This window comes from Paramisgurnus dabryanus, chromosome 12 (assembly GCF_030506205.2).
Source record: "Paramisgurnus dabryanus chromosome 12, PD_genome_1.1, whole genome shotgun sequence".
Lineage (NCBI taxonomy): Eukaryota > Metazoa > Chordata > Actinopteri > Cypriniformes > Cobitidae > Paramisgurnus > Paramisgurnus dabryanus.
The window spans coordinates 29,070,348-29,089,847 of NC_133348.1; the positions used below are offsets into that span (position 1 = coordinate 29,070,348).

Here is a 19,500-nt window from a genome sequence, read left to right on the forward strand (position 1 = left end):
GCAAGCACACGCAATTTAAGGCCACGAGGCCAAAAGTCCACATAAAGTGCGCCATTTGAGACAGGGCCATAGATGCTATTGTCTCATCTCGTATCCCGCTGGGATAAAATAGCAATGTATTAACAAAACTCAGCCCTAATCATTAGTTAATGTGAAATGATGTGTTGGATAACACAATAGAGTCTTAATAAAACACCTGTCACTCCTTCTGTCACAATGACTAAACTTCAGATTAACTAGTGGATTAAATACTGCTCATAATCCTGACTGTCACACACAAACACTGCTGCGTTTTTTTGTTTGTTTTTTGAGCATGTTTTTACTTAAGCATTGTGTATTGTTTGTTTTTCATGCCGTTATTTGATGTTTTGATCAGTATATATTTCTCTTTCTTTACTTTGTACTACTGTCATTTGTTTCTGCATGGGTCTGTTTTGTTTTTCTCACTATGATTGATGTTTCTTACTGAACTCAACCTGCTGGATCTCTTGATTTTAAATTTCTGCTTAAGTTTTATTTTCTCCACTGCACACGAGCTCTTATTTAAATGCTTAAAGTCTTTATCGTCTTTTTATCTATTCAAGTGAATTGATTTGAGTTTTATGTATATATGAGTGATGTTATTTGTTGTATCACCCTCAGACACACCTCATGTCTCTTACCTCTTGTTTTCTCAGATCGTCTTCTTTTCTGTGTGAATGCCGAAATGATTTTTCTAGTTATAGCTTTACCCAAAATTGAAATTTGATTGACTTAAAACCTATAAGAGTTTCTCTCCTCTGATGAGTAGTTCTTGTTAACAAAAAATTGCAAAAAGAGAGACTTTTGTGTTTGGACATAACCTCTCCATCTTTGTTCCTCAGTTGAAAGACACTCATGTGGGTTTATATAACATCATAATGGACTGAATTTTCAATTTTGGGTGAACTTAAGTGTGGTTCATCTTAAAGGAGTTCTCACTGTGTTTTATCTCTGAATGAAATGCTTTTGTTTCTCTGTCCTTCTTCTCGCTTTAGTTTTTTTCTTTTCCCACCCATTCATTTGATTTCTTGTCTTTGGTGTGATTCTGTAACCCTCTCTGTAGAGTTTGGAGGAGGAGTTAACCTCTCTCTTTTTGAGTAAGGCCTGTTTCTCTGGTCTGACTCTATCCTGCAGTACCACTGCTGCTCCAGTAGAGGGCAGTAAACTCTCAGCTTTACCTGAGGTGTCTTTCTCTCTCTCGCTCGCTCTCTTTCTCACTTCTGTCTCTCTCATCATGAGTCCATTAGTCAAAACAAAAGCAAGTTCATGTCCAGTTCTGGCAGCTTGTATTGATCCATGATTTTCTCGTAATTGATGAGATATCTCGTCAATGGCGGGGAAAGAGTTAAGACTCATGGTATCAGATCTGATCTAGTTACAGCAGAGGTCATTACTTCTGTTTGACAAGTCACAGCCTGACATATTTGAATAGGTCACATCATGTTAAATCAGATGTCTGATTTTGGTAGTGAGGTGCTGCTGGTGTGATTCACTGCGAATCATCACTGCAGACTCAAATGAAGTTACTCTACTGATACATCAGAACCACTGGATCTGAATCTCAATGGTTATGTTTACATGCACAAAATTTTGTCAATCCAATTGTAGGTTACGACAATGCAGTTTACAATGTACCCCAAACATTAGGGATGCTCTGAACGATCGGCTGCCGATTGGTATTGGCCAATAATGGCATTAAGTGACTGAATCGGTACTCGCTAAATTTGTCGATCTCGTGAACAGATATTTCTGTTTACTTTTGTAATCATAGGGATCCTGAATGCGGCTGCAGTTAGTAGTTAGTAGTGCGAGCATTTTTATAACCCATTGCTCAGGTGCGACGTGCAGATTTGGATTCCTCTCTCTGCCTTTACAGAGATGTGTGTATTTTTTCTATGAAGGTGCGCTCCGGTCTTAACAGCATGACGCGTCTTCGCATCTCCATCAAACAGCATATATAACACATATCTATCACGGACAATTGCATCCTCATGCCGAAAGTTTATTATTTGCATGCGTTTTTAAAGTTTTGATCGTTTAAACTTTCATTTTCCTCACAGCTGCTCTTGTATGCCTAAACCCTACGCGCGTACACAGCAGGCCTGTCATCAGTGCACGTGTACAGAGCGATCTCCCTGATGTCTTAAAGCTACAGTAACCTAATTCATCTCTCAATAAAATCACTCTTTGCTCTTCACTGAAGAACTGTTGTACTTTATACGAATGCGTGTATATTTAATTCGAATTCTACGGTAAAGACTGTGAAGTGTTTTATTTTCATTACTTTTAACAGACATAAGTTGGTGCAGTGTGTAGATTTTAGCGTCATCTAGTGGTGAGGTTGCGTATTGCACCCCTACCGTTCGAAGCACATAGAGAAGCTATGGTAGCCGCACAGGACAAACATGTCATCGTCTGAGACAACGTAGGGACAAACGCTCTATAAAAAAGTTTGTCCGTTTAGGGCTGCTGTAGAAACATAAAGGCACAAAATGGCGGCTTCCATGTAAGGGGCCGCGGTGTGTGTAGATAAAAACTGCTCATTCTAAGATAATAAAAACAATACAGTTCATTTTTTAAGGTCTTTATACACCACTGAAAACACAGTTATCTATTTTATATTGCATTGCTTTCTAAAGATCCTTCTAAAATTTACACACCACACCTTTAAAGGCATAATAAATTTCTCTTTGCTGAAGAAATATTTGTTGTGCTTATTTATTTGATTCTCTATTAAAACAGTAATATACCTAATTACTGCAAGTAATATAACAAAGGCAATATCTGTGATATTACTTTATCTAGAAAAAATGTTAACAGTTACAGTCACGAAAGAGCTTGCATATCGGCTTAAAAAAACAGAATCGGTATCGGCCGATCACGAAGATAACAAATCTGTAATCGGTATCAGCTGCTAAAATCTTGATTGGAGCATTACTACTAAACATTGCAATCTGATTAAAATGGTTGTTTACATGTAAATTCTATATAATCTCAACCAAACGTCTGCGCAAGCGCACAAGCAGGGTTGCCAGATCCGTGTATCAAAACTAGCCCAATGGCCATTCGAAACTATCCCAAAGCATCCAAATACTATTCACAGCCCAAATACCAATAACTAATCAACAAAATCCTTTCATCTTTAACCCACAAAAAAAAATCTAATCGCTGAATAGCCCAAATCTTAGGTCCGCAAATAAAACGGAGGACTTGGCAACGAAGAGCACATCATCTCTCGTCGAGTTCACGTTTTATCTCTGGATAAATGTACAAAGTCAAAGTTGAGTTGGTAGAAAGTTGTTCTTAAGAAGTTTTCAGATATAAGAAAAGAAAAATGTTTCAAAAGTCACAACACTATTTTATTTCTTAAAGGTGCTCTAAGCGAACTGACGCGTTTTAGACCATAAAACATTTTTTGTTACATACAGCAAACATCTCCTCACTATCTGCTTGCTGCCTGTCCGCTGATCAAACTGTAAAAAAACGCGATCTCTGTAGACAGCCCAGGCTTCACAAACGGCAATAACAACATAGTGGCCAAACCTAGCATCACAAAACAAAACAAAGTGTTCCAGCCAATAAATGACAAAAAGGATTTTGGGGTGGGGGTTGGGCGCGTTCATGAAAGCACGGAAGGGAGGGGGAGGAGTTAGCTACGCTCCGTCTGTTTGAAAAAAATTCAAACGTCAACAAAAACTAACGTCTCGCAGATTCGCTTAGAACGCCTTTAAAGTAATGTTATAAAAGACATGAACTAGGGATGCACCAATACCACTTTTTTGGAATATGAGTACGAGTACGAGTACTTGCATTTCAGTACTTGCCGATACCGATACCAAGTACTTAATAAAAAAACATGTTTTAAATTTACAGGTAACAGCTTTAGTAATATAATTTAACAAAAAAACAAGGGACTAGTTTTCCAGTTCATTGTAAACTCTGCCTCTTTGGACAACACAAGAGGCATTAACCCCTTACACGCCGCTCAAACATAGACATTTCTCAGACCGTGGTATCGATTCCAGGTATCGGGGGACTTTTAACGAGTACGAGTACTTTAGAAAATGTGGTATCGAGGCTGATACCCGATACCAGTATCGGTATCGGTGCATCCCTAACATGAACGATGCGTGTGACCCTATTACCTTAATAATGCATGCATGCGTTTCTCCTAATGATCGGATCTCAGATCGGACTACACCACCCTTTTCAATACGATCAAAATTTGCATGCGAACGATTGATTAAGGTGTTTACATGAAGGCTGATTGTGCCATCAATACGATTACAAACAGATTATTTGGTTGCATGTAAACGTACCTACTGTGTTTCTGATCTTACTTTAGATTTACAAGATTATACATCATTGCCAGACTGGCCATAAACTTAAAATTAACCTGTCATTAACCAATCATCTCTATCTCAACTCTACCGTGTTTGAGGTGTCTTCTACTGATCTCTCTGTTCAAGTGGAGACTGTAGCACTGCTGATGTTCATCTGATAACATCTGGCCCTGTTTACATCTGATTTTAACATCCCATCACCTGTGCTCAGGCGAAGCTTATCTCAAATGAGCTTTATGACCGCACTTGGTGTATTTCTGGATGTTAATTTCAGATATAAACAGGGTCTCATTTATTTCATGCAGTGCTACGGTCCAGGCCTCTGTGAGGTGTGTCCTTAAATGACTGTGATGTCCTGTGATTTACCTTTAGGATCCACAGAAAACCTCTCCCCATCCTGAGAATGACAGCAGAGATGGCAGCAAGGTGCTCAATGTCTTCGTATATAACCATAACCTTAACACCTAACACCACCTGAACACATCCGCACCTAACACTACACGCAGATCTCATCAGCTTTCATTGCAGCCGTTCATCTCCTCCAGATCATCCATCATCATCATCATTCTCTGTCCTTTTCCTTATGTTGCTTGTTGATTATTTATATGTGTTGTTTCCTTCAGTTTTTCTCTGGTCATCGTTTTATGTTTTTGCTTCTCTTTCTCCATCCCTCGTGTGCGTGTGTGTCATTGTCTGGTGTAGAGTTCAGAGGTCATACCTGATGTTAACGGCCAGATGGAGGTTGTAGAGGTCCTGGAGGAGACCGTTGTCATCGAAGAAGTCGTCAAAGCCAGACCCAAAAGTCCAGCTCCCGATGTTACTACAGAAAGCGGTACAGCTCCGGAGGTCAAAGAGGAGCAGAGTTTATCATCTGACAGCGAGAGCGAGGACGAGGCGGAGTACCACGGTCAGACGCCCAGTGCGAGCTTTTGTGTTCAGCAAATCAAAGAAGAACCAGAGGAAGAGGAGGCGGAGCTTAATCAACAAGCCCTGCCTCTTGATGCAGAGCCACAGCCAATCAGAGAACCCGAATCCTCCGCCAAAGAGGAAGAGTCGTCGTCAGCACAGCCCGATGAGGACATATCAACAGAAGAGGTATCGATGACACCAGACGAAGCTCCAAACGGACACGTCCTCGACACGGAAGACTTGCCCGCTACCGAAGGGGAGGAGCCTCACATCGTCAACGGCAACGTCTCTCGAGTGGAAACGGAGCGCTTGCCTCAGGTTATTTGTTGTTCGGAGGTAATTGACGTCTTTTGTGGACATGTTTCCTTCGCCTTCATTCTTCTCCTCCATTTCTCACATTTCTCCGGATCAAGATCCTGCTCTAGTCGGGGTTTAAGGAGCCTGATAGTCTAAAATTAACCAGCGTGCTCTCTATTTAAACATCAGTCATTTCATGCTCGCACATCTTTGAGTTGATTTTTATATTGCATCTACACACACACACACTTTTACACACACTTATGTGCAGTTTATGAATAAATGTAGCGTTAAAGTGAGCGTTGCATGGGGAAGCAAATATTGTGCATGCCTTGCATGTGTGTGTCTTTGTGGGGTTTGTTGTATTTTTCACATCATAGCTCAGTGTGTAAGTTGTACACTTGATGTGTTATTGATTTAAGAAGTTTGTTGTGCTCCACATCACAATTCAAAACATTGCAATGCTTGATGATTGTTAAACTGCACAGAGTGAAACTCATGTGAATTGTAGTTACATTCACATTCATTTTAAATAATTGTGAACCGACTGAACATTATTTATTTTTTATCAGTTCATCAGTCATTTAAGTGCACACATGAAAACAAAGAACTAAACTATTGAATCGGTATTGCCAATGATGAGAATTGTGATGGTTTTGTGTGTGTTAGTTAGAGCTTTCGCATGTGTGTGTGTGTGTTTTATTATCACTGCCAAAGAGTCAAAAACCAAAACCATTTGTGGTAATGGCTTCAAACTTTTTTGCTTTATTAGTCTTTTTAGTTTATTTAGTCTTGCATGTGTTGACTGCATGTCGTATACCAAAGAAGTCTAGTTGATGGTGTTTTATTGCCTGCCAGTACATTCGGCTGTTGTGTAGAAGAGTTTGTGTTGAATACAGATTGTGTTTGTTATTGTATTAACTGTTGTACTTCTCTATAGCCTCCGGTTGTCAAGACCGAGATGGTGACGATTTCAGACACATTTGCTGCTCAGAAGACGGAGATTTCCACTAAGGAAGTTCCCATCGTTCACACTGAAACCAAGACCATCACATACGAGGCTGCTCAGGTAAAACATTGCTTAAATTTTGGATTTCTTTTGCGGACTTGTGCTCTGGTGGTTTGGGTCGTTGTCCTGTTGCATCACCCACTTTCTACGCAGTGTTAGCTGATTCTCACATTATTCTGAAGAATTGTCTGATATACTTGGGAATTCATCTTCCCCTCAATATTGGAAGCTGGCCAGGCCCTAATGCAGCAAATCAATCAAATCAATAATGTAAAAATTTGTGTACATACACTCACATAAAGGATTATTAGGAACACCATACTAATACTGTGTTTGACCACCTTTCATCTTCAGAACTGCCTTAATTCTACGTGGCATTGATTGAACAAGGTGTTGAAAGCATTCTTTAGAAATGTTGGCCCATATTGATAGGATAGCATCTTGCAGGTGATTTAGATTTGTGGGATGCACATCCAGGGCACGAAGCTCTCGTACCACCACATCACAATGATGCTCTATTGGGTTGAGATCTGGTGACTGTGGGGGCCATTTTAGTCCAGTGAACTCATTGTCATGTTCAAGAAACCAATTTGAAATGATTCGAGCTTTGTGACATGGTGCATTATCCTGCTGGAAGTAGCCATCAGAGGATGGGTACATGGTGCTCATAAAGGGATGGACATGATCAGAAACAATGCTCAGGTAGGCTGTGGCATTAAAACAATGCCCAATTGGCACTAAGGGGCCTAAAATGTGCCAAGAAAACATCCCCCACACCATTACACCACCACCATCCTGCACAGTGGTAACAAGGCATGATGGATCCATGTTCTCTACCATCTTAATGTCTCAACAGAAGACCAGGCAACATTTTTCAGTCTTTAACTGTGCAATTTTGCTGAGCTTATGCAAATTGTAGCCTTTTTTCCTCTTTGTAGTGCAGATGAGTGGTACCCAGTGGGGTCTTCTGCTGTTGTAGCCCATCCGCCTCAAGGTTGTGCGTGTTGTGGCTTCACAAATGCTTTGCTGCATACTTCGGTTGTAACGAGTGGTTATTTCAGTCAAAGTTGCTCTTCTATGAGCTTGAATCAGTCGGCCCATTCTTCTCTGACCTCTAGCATCAAGAAGGCATTTTCACCAACAGGACTGCCGCATACTGGATGTTTTTCCCTTTTCACACCATTCTTTGTAAACCCTAGAAATGGTTGTGCGTGAAAATCCCTGTAACTGAGCAGATGGGAAATACTCAGACCGGCCCGTCTGGCACCAACAACCATGCCACGCTCAAAATTGCTTAAATCACCTTTCATTCCCATTCTGACATTCAGTTTGGAGTTCAGGAGATTGTCTTGACCAGGACCACATCTTTAAATGCATTGAAGCAACTGCCATGTGATTGGTTGATTAGATAATTGCATTAATGAGAAATTGAACAAGGTGTTCCTAATAATCCTTTAGGTGAGTGTAAATTAAATTTTTTAACACTGCGCACCTCCTCTGACATGCTCTAGTACCCCACAGGGAAGGCATGCCGCTAAACCCCTGGATTAGACAGAATGGTTCCAGTTCGTGATAGAAACTGTGGTTTATCACAGGACAAACTCTTAGTTTATTGTGTTTATGTTTGGTTACTCATATAAATACACATACCTGCTATAGTTTAACGTGTGTTTTATTGTGTTGTTCTCTGTTTGATTGACAGTTGGATGGAAATGGAGACGGGGAGCCCGGTGTACTGATGACCGCACAAACCATCACCTCTGAATCACTCTGCACAACCACAACCACACACATCACTAAGGTAACACAACACACAATATATTCTCCTGATCTACTGCTTGTCTGTCATTTAATTTTTGTATTTATTAATAAATTAATTATTTAAATGAATGTGGGTGAGGTTCAACTGCAGCAAACTTAAGCCCATTTTATCTCTTCTGCACATGAGTTTATTGTGGGTGATATTATATCATACTGTTTGAATGATTGACAGACGCTGAAGGGAGGACTGTCAGAAACTCGCATTGAGAAACGCATCGTCATTACAGGAGATTCTGACATTGACCATGATCAGGTGAGATACACAAACTCTTAACCTCATCATTATCCGTGTTACACCTCAACATTGATCAGATATCTCACAGACATTAAACTTTTGTTATAAGCGTCTGCTGTTTCTGTCTGTATAGCGTGACACAATCTTGCACACAATGGTCGGGTTGTCTGATAGGTCAGGAGCATGCACGCTGGTTTCCATAGCGATGTGACATTTGTGATTTTCCCAGACATTGGAGTTGTGGTTTTTGGCAGCTTCCAAGCATCCATGAGATGTGTCATAGTGTTTATCTTGTGTTGTGTGTTTCCATCTCATCTCATTCATGTGTTCAGTTGTTTATTTTTCCTTTTAATTTCTTTTGTTTTGTTTGATTTGTGTGAATGGTCGGGGCTCAGGCATTGGCCCAGGCTATAAAGGAGGCTAAAGAACAGCATCCTGACATGTCTGTCACTCGTGTGGTCGTCCACAAAGAGACTGAACTGGCTGAAGATGAAGACTAAAGGACAGGTGAGCACACGGCCATCTTCTCCATGACGACCGGATCTCCCTGCTCCAACCTGACGTCTTCATTCACTTTTTCTCGCATTTCATTTCTTATATTCTTTCTTTTATTCACCTTTTCTCATTTTGTGTTTGTCTTAAGTCTTTGTCTGGGGTTTGGCACAGTGTTATGCAACACTTGCTTCGTCTTAACCAGGTGCTACACAATCTGTTTTAGGCCCAATTCCATTTTTCTACCCCTTACCGCTACACTTTTCCCTACCCCTCCATTTAGCACGTTCACGCGAAGGGATAGGGATGTCCCAATTCTCTTTTAGTTGGAAGGGAAGGGTCAAATAGCCCTTCAAACGAAGATTTTTCACAACCCTACTTTAAACAATAGGGTAAACATTTTTCCAACATGGCTGCTCATGCGACTATAATTCACAAAGTATTTTTTCACATTAATAAACTTTGTTTTATGAAACATTCAATCTTGTGTTCATATTTATGGTCACCTTTCTCTTTATTTTATGCGGCGCTGCACAGAACGATTGGCGAGTGACATTACTGTGCCGCCAGAGCAAATCGAAAGCATAACAGAAAGCATAACAAGCAGTCTGATCTCACGGTACTTTGATGTCATATGACAATCGCAATGTGCAAGCGCTGCATGCGATTGAACAAGCTTATCGACGTGCGTCTTGATATAATGGGTATGGTTTTCTTACAAAGTTAGGGTCCAGAACAGAAAAGGCAGAAATTTTTTGCACGATCATATCACCGTATTATTTACTGCCATGCGAGGTACAAATTAAAGCTTGCCGAGCCGCGCAATGAGTAACACTTTTTTTGACCCTTCCCCTTTTCAAAGTCTCTATATGTTTAATGGACTGACTAGTTGTTAAACTGAACTCTGAAACAAATACCTCACTTAAAATAACAAATGTTTTGGTTTTCTAAAGATGAGGGGAGATGGCGAAGATGGATTACCGCTAGGTTGATGGGAGGTTTAGCAGCAGATCTGTACACATTTTACACAGTAACGTTAGCGCAGTGTAGTTTTGTTTGTAGCTATGATTTGAAGTAAGGTAATCTCTGTGTTGTTTATTATGTTGGCTTGACAAAGCCAACATACTGTTGTATCTAAGCTTATTATTATTATTATTATTAGTGGTGCTTGCATTTATGCAAGGCATCACTATTATTATTGCTCATACTTATTATGTTGGCTTGACAAAGCCAACATACTGTTATTGTAGTTAAACTTATTATTATTATTATTATTATTTTTCTTCTGAGACTAAATTTCTGCAGCTAACTCGTCCTACAGCTTTCAAGCTACATCCACCAAATTTTCCACGGACATTCTGACTGGTCTGAAGAAGTGTGCTATGACTTTTTGAAGGGATCCGACTTACAGAATTCCTATAATGGGAAATTAAAATTCCGAAAGTCCCATTGACTTAACATTGGACAAACTTTGACGGGTTCTAGCTGCGAGCGAGAATTTTGTAGAAACTTGTGGGTTACCACATTTGAAGAGGCTGGCAGGCTGTGTAAGAACATACATCACATTGGGGTGTAAGTTTCACCCCTGGGGTGTAAGAGGCCCCCAAAATTTCCCATTGACTTATAATGGGACAGGAATCATGCCCATACAAGGGAATAAAAACGTTCCAGATGGAATATATTCGCTTTACAGTGTCATAGAGACATGGGGGTGGGCTCATTTTACTCAGGCATCCAATCAGTCTCTCAGGATTGTCCCATAGCTATTAAGCCACGCCCATAGCAACCATTTTTGGGCACCCTAGCAACATCTTCCATAGACTGCCATTATAAAATGCCCAGATGGATATCTTTGCAGCAGAGTGTCACAGAGACATGGGGGTGGGCTCATTTTACTCAGGCATCCAATCAGTCTCTGAGGATTCTTATTGAGGTATTAAGCCACGCCCCTAGCAACCAAATATGAGCACCCTAGCAACATAATAAACAAAGCCTTATATCTCTGGATCCGAACATCATAGAGACATGGGGGTTGGGTCTTTTGGTCATGTTAGCCTTATGCTAGCTTCATGCTAAGTCATTCTAGCTTCATGCTAGTTTCATGCTAGCTTTATGCTAATTTCATAATAAATCTTGCTAACTTCATGTTAAATCATGTTAGCATCATGCTAGCTTCATGTTAATTCATATTAACATCATGCTAGCTTTATGCTAATTCATATTAGCATCATGCTAGCTTCATGCTAATTCATGTTAGCATCATGCTAGATTCATGCTAATTCATGTTAGCATCATGCAAGCTTCATGCTAATTCATGTTAGCACTATCCTAGCTTCATGCTAATTCATGTTAGCTTCATGCTAATTCATGTTAGCATCATGTTAGCTTCATGCTAATTCATGTTAACATCATGCTAGCTTCATGCTAATTCATGTTAGCTTCATGCTAATTCATGTTAGCTTCATGTTAGCTTCATGCTAATTCATGTTAGCGTCATGCTAGATTCATGCTAATTCATGTTAGCTTCGTGCTAACTTCATGCTAATTCATGTTAACATCGTATTAGCTTCATGGTAATTCATGTTAGCATCATGCTAACTTCATGTTAGCTTTGTGCTAGCTTCATGCTAATTCATGTTAGCATCGTGCTAGGTTCATCCTAATTCATGTTAGCTTCGTGCTAGCTTCATGCTAATTCATGTTAGCATCGTGCTAGCTTCATACTAATTCATGTTAGCTTTGTGCTAGCTTCATGCTAATTCATGTTAGCTTCATGTTAGCTTCATGCTAATTCATGTTAGCATCATGCTAGCTTCATGCTAATTCATGTTAGCATCATGCTAGCTTTATGCTAATTCATGTTAGCTTCATGCTAGCTTCATGCTAATTCATGTTAGCATCATGCTAGCTTCATGCTAATTCATGTTAGCTTCATGCTAATTCATGTTAGCTTCGTGCTAGCTTCATGCTAATTCATGTTAGCATCGTGCTAGCTTCATGTTAGCTTCGTGCTAGCTTCATGCTAATTCATGTTCGCATCATGCTAGCTTCATGCTAATTCATGTTAGCATCGTGCTAGCTTCATCCTAATTCATGTTAGCTTCGTGCTAGCTTCATGCTAATTCATGTTAGCATCGTGCTAGCTTCATGCTAATTCATGTTAGCTTCGTGCTAGCTTCATGCTAATTCATGTTAGCTTCATGCTAGCTTCATGCTAATTCATGTTAGCTTCATGCTAGCTTTATGCTAATTCATGTTAGCATCGTGCTAGCTTCATTCTAATTCATGTTAGCTTCGTGCTAGCTTCATGCTAATTCATGTTAGCATCGTGCTAGCTTCATGCTAATTCATGTTAGCTTCGTGCTAGCTTCATGCTAATTCATGTTAGCTTCATGCTAGCTTCATGCTAATTCATGTTAGCATCATGCTAGCTTCATGCTAATTCATGTTAGCATCATGCTAGCTTTATGCTAATTCATGTTAGCTTCATGCTAGCTTCATGCTAATTCATGTTAGCATCATGCTAGCTTCATGCTAATTCATGTTAGCTTCATGCTAATTCATGTTAGCTTCGTGCTAGCTTCATGCTAATTCATGTTAGCATCGTGCTAGCTTCATGTTAGCTTCGTGCTAGCTTCATGCTAATTCATGTTCGCATCATGCTAGCTTCATGCTAATTCATGTTAGCATCGTGCTAGCTTCATCCTAATTCATGTTAGCTTCGTGCTAGCTTCATGCTAATTCATGTTAGCATCGTGCTAGCTTCATGCTAATTCATGTTAGCTTCGTGCTAGCTTCATGCTAATTCATGTTAGCTTCATGCTAGCTTTATGCTAATTCATGTTAGCTTCATGCTAGCTTCATGCTAATTCATGGTAACATCATGCTAGCTTCATGCTAGCTTCATGCTAATGCATGTTAGCATCATGCTAGCTTCATGCTAATTCATGTAAGCATCATGCTAGCTTCATGCTAATTCATGTTAGCTTCATGCTAATTCTTGTTAGCATCATGCTAGCTTCATGTTAATTCATGTTAGCATCATGCTAACTCATGCTAATTCATGTTAACATCATGCTAACTTAGTGCTAAATCATGTTAACGTCATGCTAACTTAGTGCTAAATCATGTTAACATGCTAACTTTTTGTTAAATCATGTTTACGGAAAGTTAGACTACTAAACTAAACTTGTTTTAAGTTTCTTTCAAACTGTTTTAAACATTTAGGCCAGGCTTTGTCAAGCCAACATAAAGTTTGTCTTCAAACTTTTCTATCTAGTTATATCTTATTCTTATGTCTGCACACTTTTTCGGCGCGTAACTCGTCCCGCACGGTTTGCCATAGTCCCATGAAAGAGGGCTCAAATCGACCGGATTATTAAGGAGAGGTGTGCTATGACTTTTATAAGCGATCGGGTGCAGGATTTTCCAAAGGGGGGCGAAAAACCACCCGAAAAATCCCATTGACTTAACATTGGGCCGAACTTTGACGGGTCATAGCTCCGCTTGAGGATTTTGTAAAAACATGTAGGTTACAACATTTGAAGAGGGTGATAGACTCTGTAAGAACATACATCACATTGGGGTGTAAGCTGTACCCCTGGGGTGTAAGAGGCACCCGAAAATTCCCATTGACTTATAATGGGGCAGGAAACATGCCCATATAAGGGAATAAAAAAGTTCCAGATGGGATATCTTCGCTTTACAATGTCGTAGAGACATGGGGGTGGGCTCATTTTACTCAGACATCCAATCAATTTATCAGGATAGTCCCAGAGCTATTAAGCCACGCCCCTAGCAACCACTTTTAAGCACCCTAGCAACATAAAATTCAAACAGTTATATCTTGACATCAGAACATCGTAGAATCACGGGGGTTGGACCGTTTTACTCATGACTCAGAGTGTAATCACTGGCCGGATCATTGGCCACTCCCAAGCCACGCCCCTAGCAACCACATTGGAGCACCCTAGCAACCGAATAAACAAATCCTTATTTCTCCGCATCAGAACATCGTAGAGACACGGGGGTTGGACCATTTTACTTGTGACTCAGAGCGTAATAACTTGCGACATCATTGGCCACTCTCAAGCCACGCCCCTAGCAACCAAATATGAGCACCCTAGCAACCGAATAAACAAAGCCTTATATCTCTGCATCAGAACATCATAGAATCACGGGGGTTGGACCGTTTTACTCGTGACTCGGAGGGTAATCACTGGCCGCATCATTGGCCACTCCCAAGCCACGCCCCTAGCAACCAAATTGGAGCACCCTATCAACCGAATAAACAAATCCTTATTTCTCCGCATCAGAACATCGTAGAGACACGGGGGTTGGACCATTTTACTTGTGACTCAGAGCGTAATAACTTGCGACATCATTGGCCACTCCCAAGCCACGCCCCTAGCAACCAAATATAGTACCCTAGCAACAGAGTAAACAAAGCCTTATATCTCAGCATCAGAACATCGTAGAGACACAGGGGTTGGACCATTTGACTCGTGACTCAGAGTGTAATCACTATGGGATGCCAATTTTTTCCCTAGCAACCAAATACAGTACCCTAGCAACAGAGTAAACAAAGCCTTATATCTCCGCATCAGAACATCGTAGAGACACGGGGGTTGGACCGTTTGACTCGTGACTCAGAGTGTAATCACTATGGGATGCCAATTTTTTCCATAGCAACCAAATACAGTACTCTAGCAACAGAGTAAACAAAGCCTTATATCTCAGCATCAGAACATGGTAGAGACACGGGGGTTGGACCGTTTGACTCGTGACTCGGCGGGTAATCACTATGGGATGCCAATTTTTTCCCTAGCAACCAAATACAGTACCCTAGCAACAGAGTAAACAAAGCCTTATATCTCCGCATCAGAACATCGTAGAGCCACGGGGGTTGGACCGTTTGACTCGTGACTCAGAGTGTAATCACTATGGGATGCCAATTTTTTCCCTAGCAACCAAATGCAGTACCCTAGCAACAGAGTAAACAAAGCCTCATATCTCCGCATCAGAACATCGTAGAGACACAGGGGTTGGACCGTATGACTCGTGACTCGGCATGTAATCACTAATGGATGCCAATTTTTTCCCTAGCAACCAAATACAGTACCCTAGCAACAGTGTAAACAAAGCCTTATATCTCCGCATCAGAACATCGTAGAGACACGGGGGTTGGACCGTTTTACTCGTGACTCGGTATGTAATCACTAGTGGATGCCAATTTTTTCCCTAGCAACCAAATACAGTACCCTAGCAACAGTGTAAACAAAGCCTTATATCTCCGCATCAGAACATCGTAGAGACACGGGGGTTGGACCGTTTAACTCGTGACTCTGAGTGTAATCACTAGTGGATGCCAAATTTTTCCATAGCAACCAAATACAGTACCCTAGCAACCGCATAAACAAAGCCTTATATCTCTGCATCAAAACCTCATAGAGACACGAGGGTTGGAACGTTTTACTTTTGGGTTGGAGTATAATCATATATTGTCCCGAGAATTTTGCCACGGCAAGCACCACTTCACATTTTCTTCAGGAAATGTACCTATCTAGTTATTATTATTCTTCTGGTACAAACTTTTTCTCACAGTAACTCCTCCTAGAGCTTTCAAGCTACACCCACAAAACTTTACAAAACTTTTAAGACTGGTACGTAGATTGTTGCTATGACTTTTCTAACTGATGGGCCCTACCGAATTCCTAAACGGGGCGCTCAAACACCCCAAATTTTCCATTGACTTAACATTGCGACAAACTTTGACGGGTCATAGCTGCAAGCGAGAAATTTGTAGAAACTTGTGGGTTACCACATTTGAAGAGGCTGGCAGGCTCTGTAAGAACATACATCACAATGGGGTGTAAGCTGTACCCCTGGGGTGTAAGGGGCACCCAAATTTCCCCATTGACTTATAATGGGGCAGGGAACATGCCCATATAAGGGAATAAAAGCGTCCCAGATGGAATATCTTCACTTTAGAGTGTCGTAGAGACATGGGGGTGGGCTCAATTTAGTCAGGCATCCAATCAGTCTCTCAGGATCGCCCCATAGCTATTAAGCCACGCCCCTAGCAACCATTTTTGGGCACCCTAGCAACATATCCCATAGACTGCCATTATAAAATGCCCAGATGGATATCTTTGCAGCACAGTGTCACAGAGACATGGGGGTGGGCTCATTTTACTAAGGCATCCAATCAGTCTCTGAGGATTCTTATTGAGGTATTAAGCCACGCCCCTAGCAACCAAATATGAGCACCCTAGCAACATAATAAACAAAGCCTTATATCTCTGGATCCGAACATCATAGAGACATGGGGGTTGGGTCTTTTGGTCATGTTAGCCTTATGCTAGCTCCATGCTAAGTCATACTAGCTTCATGCTAGTTTCGTGCTAGCTTTATGCTAATTTCATAATAAATCTTGCTAACTTCATGCTAATCATGTTAGCATCATGCTAGCTTCATACTAATTCATGTTAGCATCGTGCTAACTTCATGCTAATTCATGTTAGCATCGTGCTAGCTTCATGCTAATTCATGTTAGCATCGTGCTAGCTTCATGCTAATTCATGTTAGCATCGTGTTAGCTTCATGCTAATTCATGTTAGCATCGTGCTAGCTTCATGCTAATTCATGTTAGCTTCGTGCTAGCTTCATGCTAATTCATGTTAGCTTCGTGCTAGCTTCATGCTAATTCATGTTAGCTTCGTGCTAGCTTCATGCTAATTCATGTTAGCATCGTGCTAGCTTCATGCTAATTCATGTTAGCATCGTGCTAGCTTCATGCTAATTCATGTTAGCATTGTGCTAGCTTCATGCTAATTCATGTTAGCATTGTGCTAGCTTCATGCTAATTCATGTTAGCATTGTGCTAGCTTCATGCTAATTCATGTTAGCATTGTGCTAGCTTCATGCTAATTCATGTTATCGTCGTGCTAGCTTCATGCTAATTCATGTTATCGTCGTGCTAGCTTCATGCTAATTCATGTTAGCGTCGTGCTAGCTTCCTGCTAATTCATGTTAGCTTCGTGCTAATCATGCTAGCTTCCTGCTAATCATGCTAGCATCATGCTAGCTTCATGCTAATTCATGTTAGCATCATGCTAGCTTCATGCTAATTCATGTTAGCATCATGCTAGCTTCATGCTAATTCATGTTAGCATCATGCTAGCTTCATGCTAATTCAGGTTAACATCATGCTAGCTTCATGCTAATTCAGGTTAACATCATGCTAGCTTCATGCTAATTCATGTTAGCATCATGCTAGCTTCATGCTAATTCATGTTAGCATCATGCTAGCTTCATGCTAATTCATGTTAGCATCATGCTAGCTTCATGCTTATTCATGTTAGCATCATGCTAGCTTCATGCTTATTCATGTTAGCATCATGCTAGCTTCATGCTTATTCATGTTAGCATCATGCTAGCTTCATGCTAATTCATGTTAGCATCATGCTAGCTTCATGCTAATTCATGTTAACATCATGTTAGCTTCATGCTAATTCATGTTAGCATCATGCTAGCTTCATGCTAATTCATGTTAGCATCATGCTAGCTTCATGCTAATTCATGTTAGCATCATGCTAGCTTCATGCTAATTCATGTTAGCATCATGCTAGCTTCATGCTAATTCATGTTAGCATCATGCTAGCTTCATGCTAATTCATGTTAGCATCATGCTAGCTTCATGCTAATTCATTTTAGCATCATGCTAGCTTCATGCTAATTCATGTTAACATCATGCTAGCTTCATGCTAATTCATGTTAGCATCATGCTAGCTTCATGCTAATTCATGTTAGCATCATGCTAGCTTCATGCTAATTCATGTTAGCTTCATGCTAATTCATGTTAGCATCATGCTAGTTTCATGCTAATTCATGTTAGCATCATGCTAACTTAGTGCTAAACATGCTAACATGGTAACTTTTGGTATCATGTTTACGGAAAGTTATAATACTAAACTAAACTTGTTTTAAATTTCTCTCAATCTGTTTTAAACGTTCAGGCTAGGCTTTGTCAAGCCAACATAAAGTTTGTCTTCAAACTTTTCTATCTAGTTTTGTTTGTTATTCAGAAATAAACTACTTTAAAAGGACTTTTGTTGTTATTGATTCTTTGCGGCGTTTCTAGAAAAGTTACGTGTGTTCTACGAAAGCCGTTTGTTTATGTTGTTACTGCTGAATCCATCTATATTGTATGTTAAATCGGCCTCTGATTCACTTACTCGGGGTTGAACACAGTTTCTTGTATTGTAAAACTTTTCTTTCCTCTTCTTCACAGAGCTGAAGTCTGAAGCGTTCATCTGCGGGTCATCTGCTGGGTCGTTCCGATCTTCTGATCCTTCGTCAAAACAACTTCTTTTTCTATCATTCACAACCACTTGGCTAACATTTGTAGCATTTTATTTTTTAAGTGTTTGTTTTATCTTTGTCTTTACCAGTTATGAAGACCAGATTTTTATTGTATAAACTTAATAGTCCTTCACATTCCTAGTTTGAGGAGAATCACGGATGGCTTTTTAAAATGGAATCATGCATTTCGTCGTATGTTACGTTGGGAGTGTTTTTAATATGAGGCCAGTGAGCGTCCATATAGAAACGTTTTTTAGGGGCGGGAGTAAAGATTCATTTTCATGATGTCATAATGTAAGGGACCAGCACAGGACAAATGGCGCTGTGTGAGTTTTCATTGGTGGAGAGCAGTGCCAATCATTCCTCTATGCAGTCAAACATTCCACCGAGGGGGAGGAGCTCCAGAAACTCTAACTACAACCTCAGAACAAACAGATGAAACCTCGGCAGCTCTTTCAAAACTTACATTTCCACCAGTAATCTGATATATATTTGTAGAAAACCTGTTTTTATTCATATCTTTGTCCTTTATCTCTAAACTCATGATATAGATGAGGTCAGAGTTTGTTTATTAAATGTTTTTAAAGTAATTCATTGGATGAAATGAACGAACGGCTGCAGTGATTGGCTGTCCTGTGCTGATTCTCCTCTGACTGTCGTCTGATGCTTCTGCTCGGCTTACCTTCATCATGTCTGCAGCTCAGTTCAGCTTAAGCAGATTTGGTTGATATGTAATGTTTTTATGGCCCTCACCCTATTGTGTAACACTCTTCAAATAAAATTTTGTTTATTATCTAATATTCGTGTGTGCGTGCATTTTACATTTACATTAAGTCATTTACCACATGCTTTTATCCAAAGCGACTTAAAAATGAGGTAACCAACACAAGAGCAGCAGTATGTAAGTGCAATAAAGCACAGTATGCAAAGCTACGTTTTAATTTTTTGAACCAAAGAGAAAATGTAGAAACAGAGATGTTAGTTAGACAAGTGTTTGAGGAAGCAAATGG

General features: G+C 40.2%; 1 protein-coding gene across 22 annotated transcripts in view; it reads left to right on the plus strand.

The window, feature by feature from the left end:
• epb41l2 (erythrocyte membrane protein band 4.1 like 2) overlaps positions 1 to 19,288 on the plus strand; it is an 84,798-nt gene extending 65,510 nt beyond the window's left edge. For 9 of the 22 annotated variants that reach the window (XM_073811433.1, XM_073811432.1, XM_073811436.1 and 6 more), the window contains 8 exons: positions 1,085 to 1,204; positions 4,737 to 4,790; positions 5,067 to 5,609; positions 6,511 to 6,639; positions 8,282 to 8,380; positions 8,573 to 8,653; positions 9,031 to 9,142; positions 18,420 to 19,288. In XM_073811433.1, the coding sequence (XP_073667534.1) occupies positions 1,085 to 1,204; positions 4,737 to 4,790; positions 5,067 to 5,609; positions 6,511 to 6,639; positions 8,282 to 8,380; positions 8,573 to 8,653; positions 9,031 to 9,135 (1,131 nt within the window). In that variant the 3' untranslated portion in view covers positions 9,136 to 9,142; positions 18,420 to 19,288. The remainder of the gene's footprint in view (positions 1 to 1,084; positions 1,205 to 4,736; positions 4,791 to 5,066; positions 5,610 to 6,510; positions 6,640 to 8,281; positions 8,381 to 8,572; positions 8,654 to 9,030; positions 9,143 to 18,419) is intronic. The other 13 variants (XM_073811440.1, XM_073811443.1, XM_073811446.1 and 10 more) reach the window with 5 other exon arrangements.
• Positions 19,289 to 19,500: the final 212 nt, after the last annotated feature.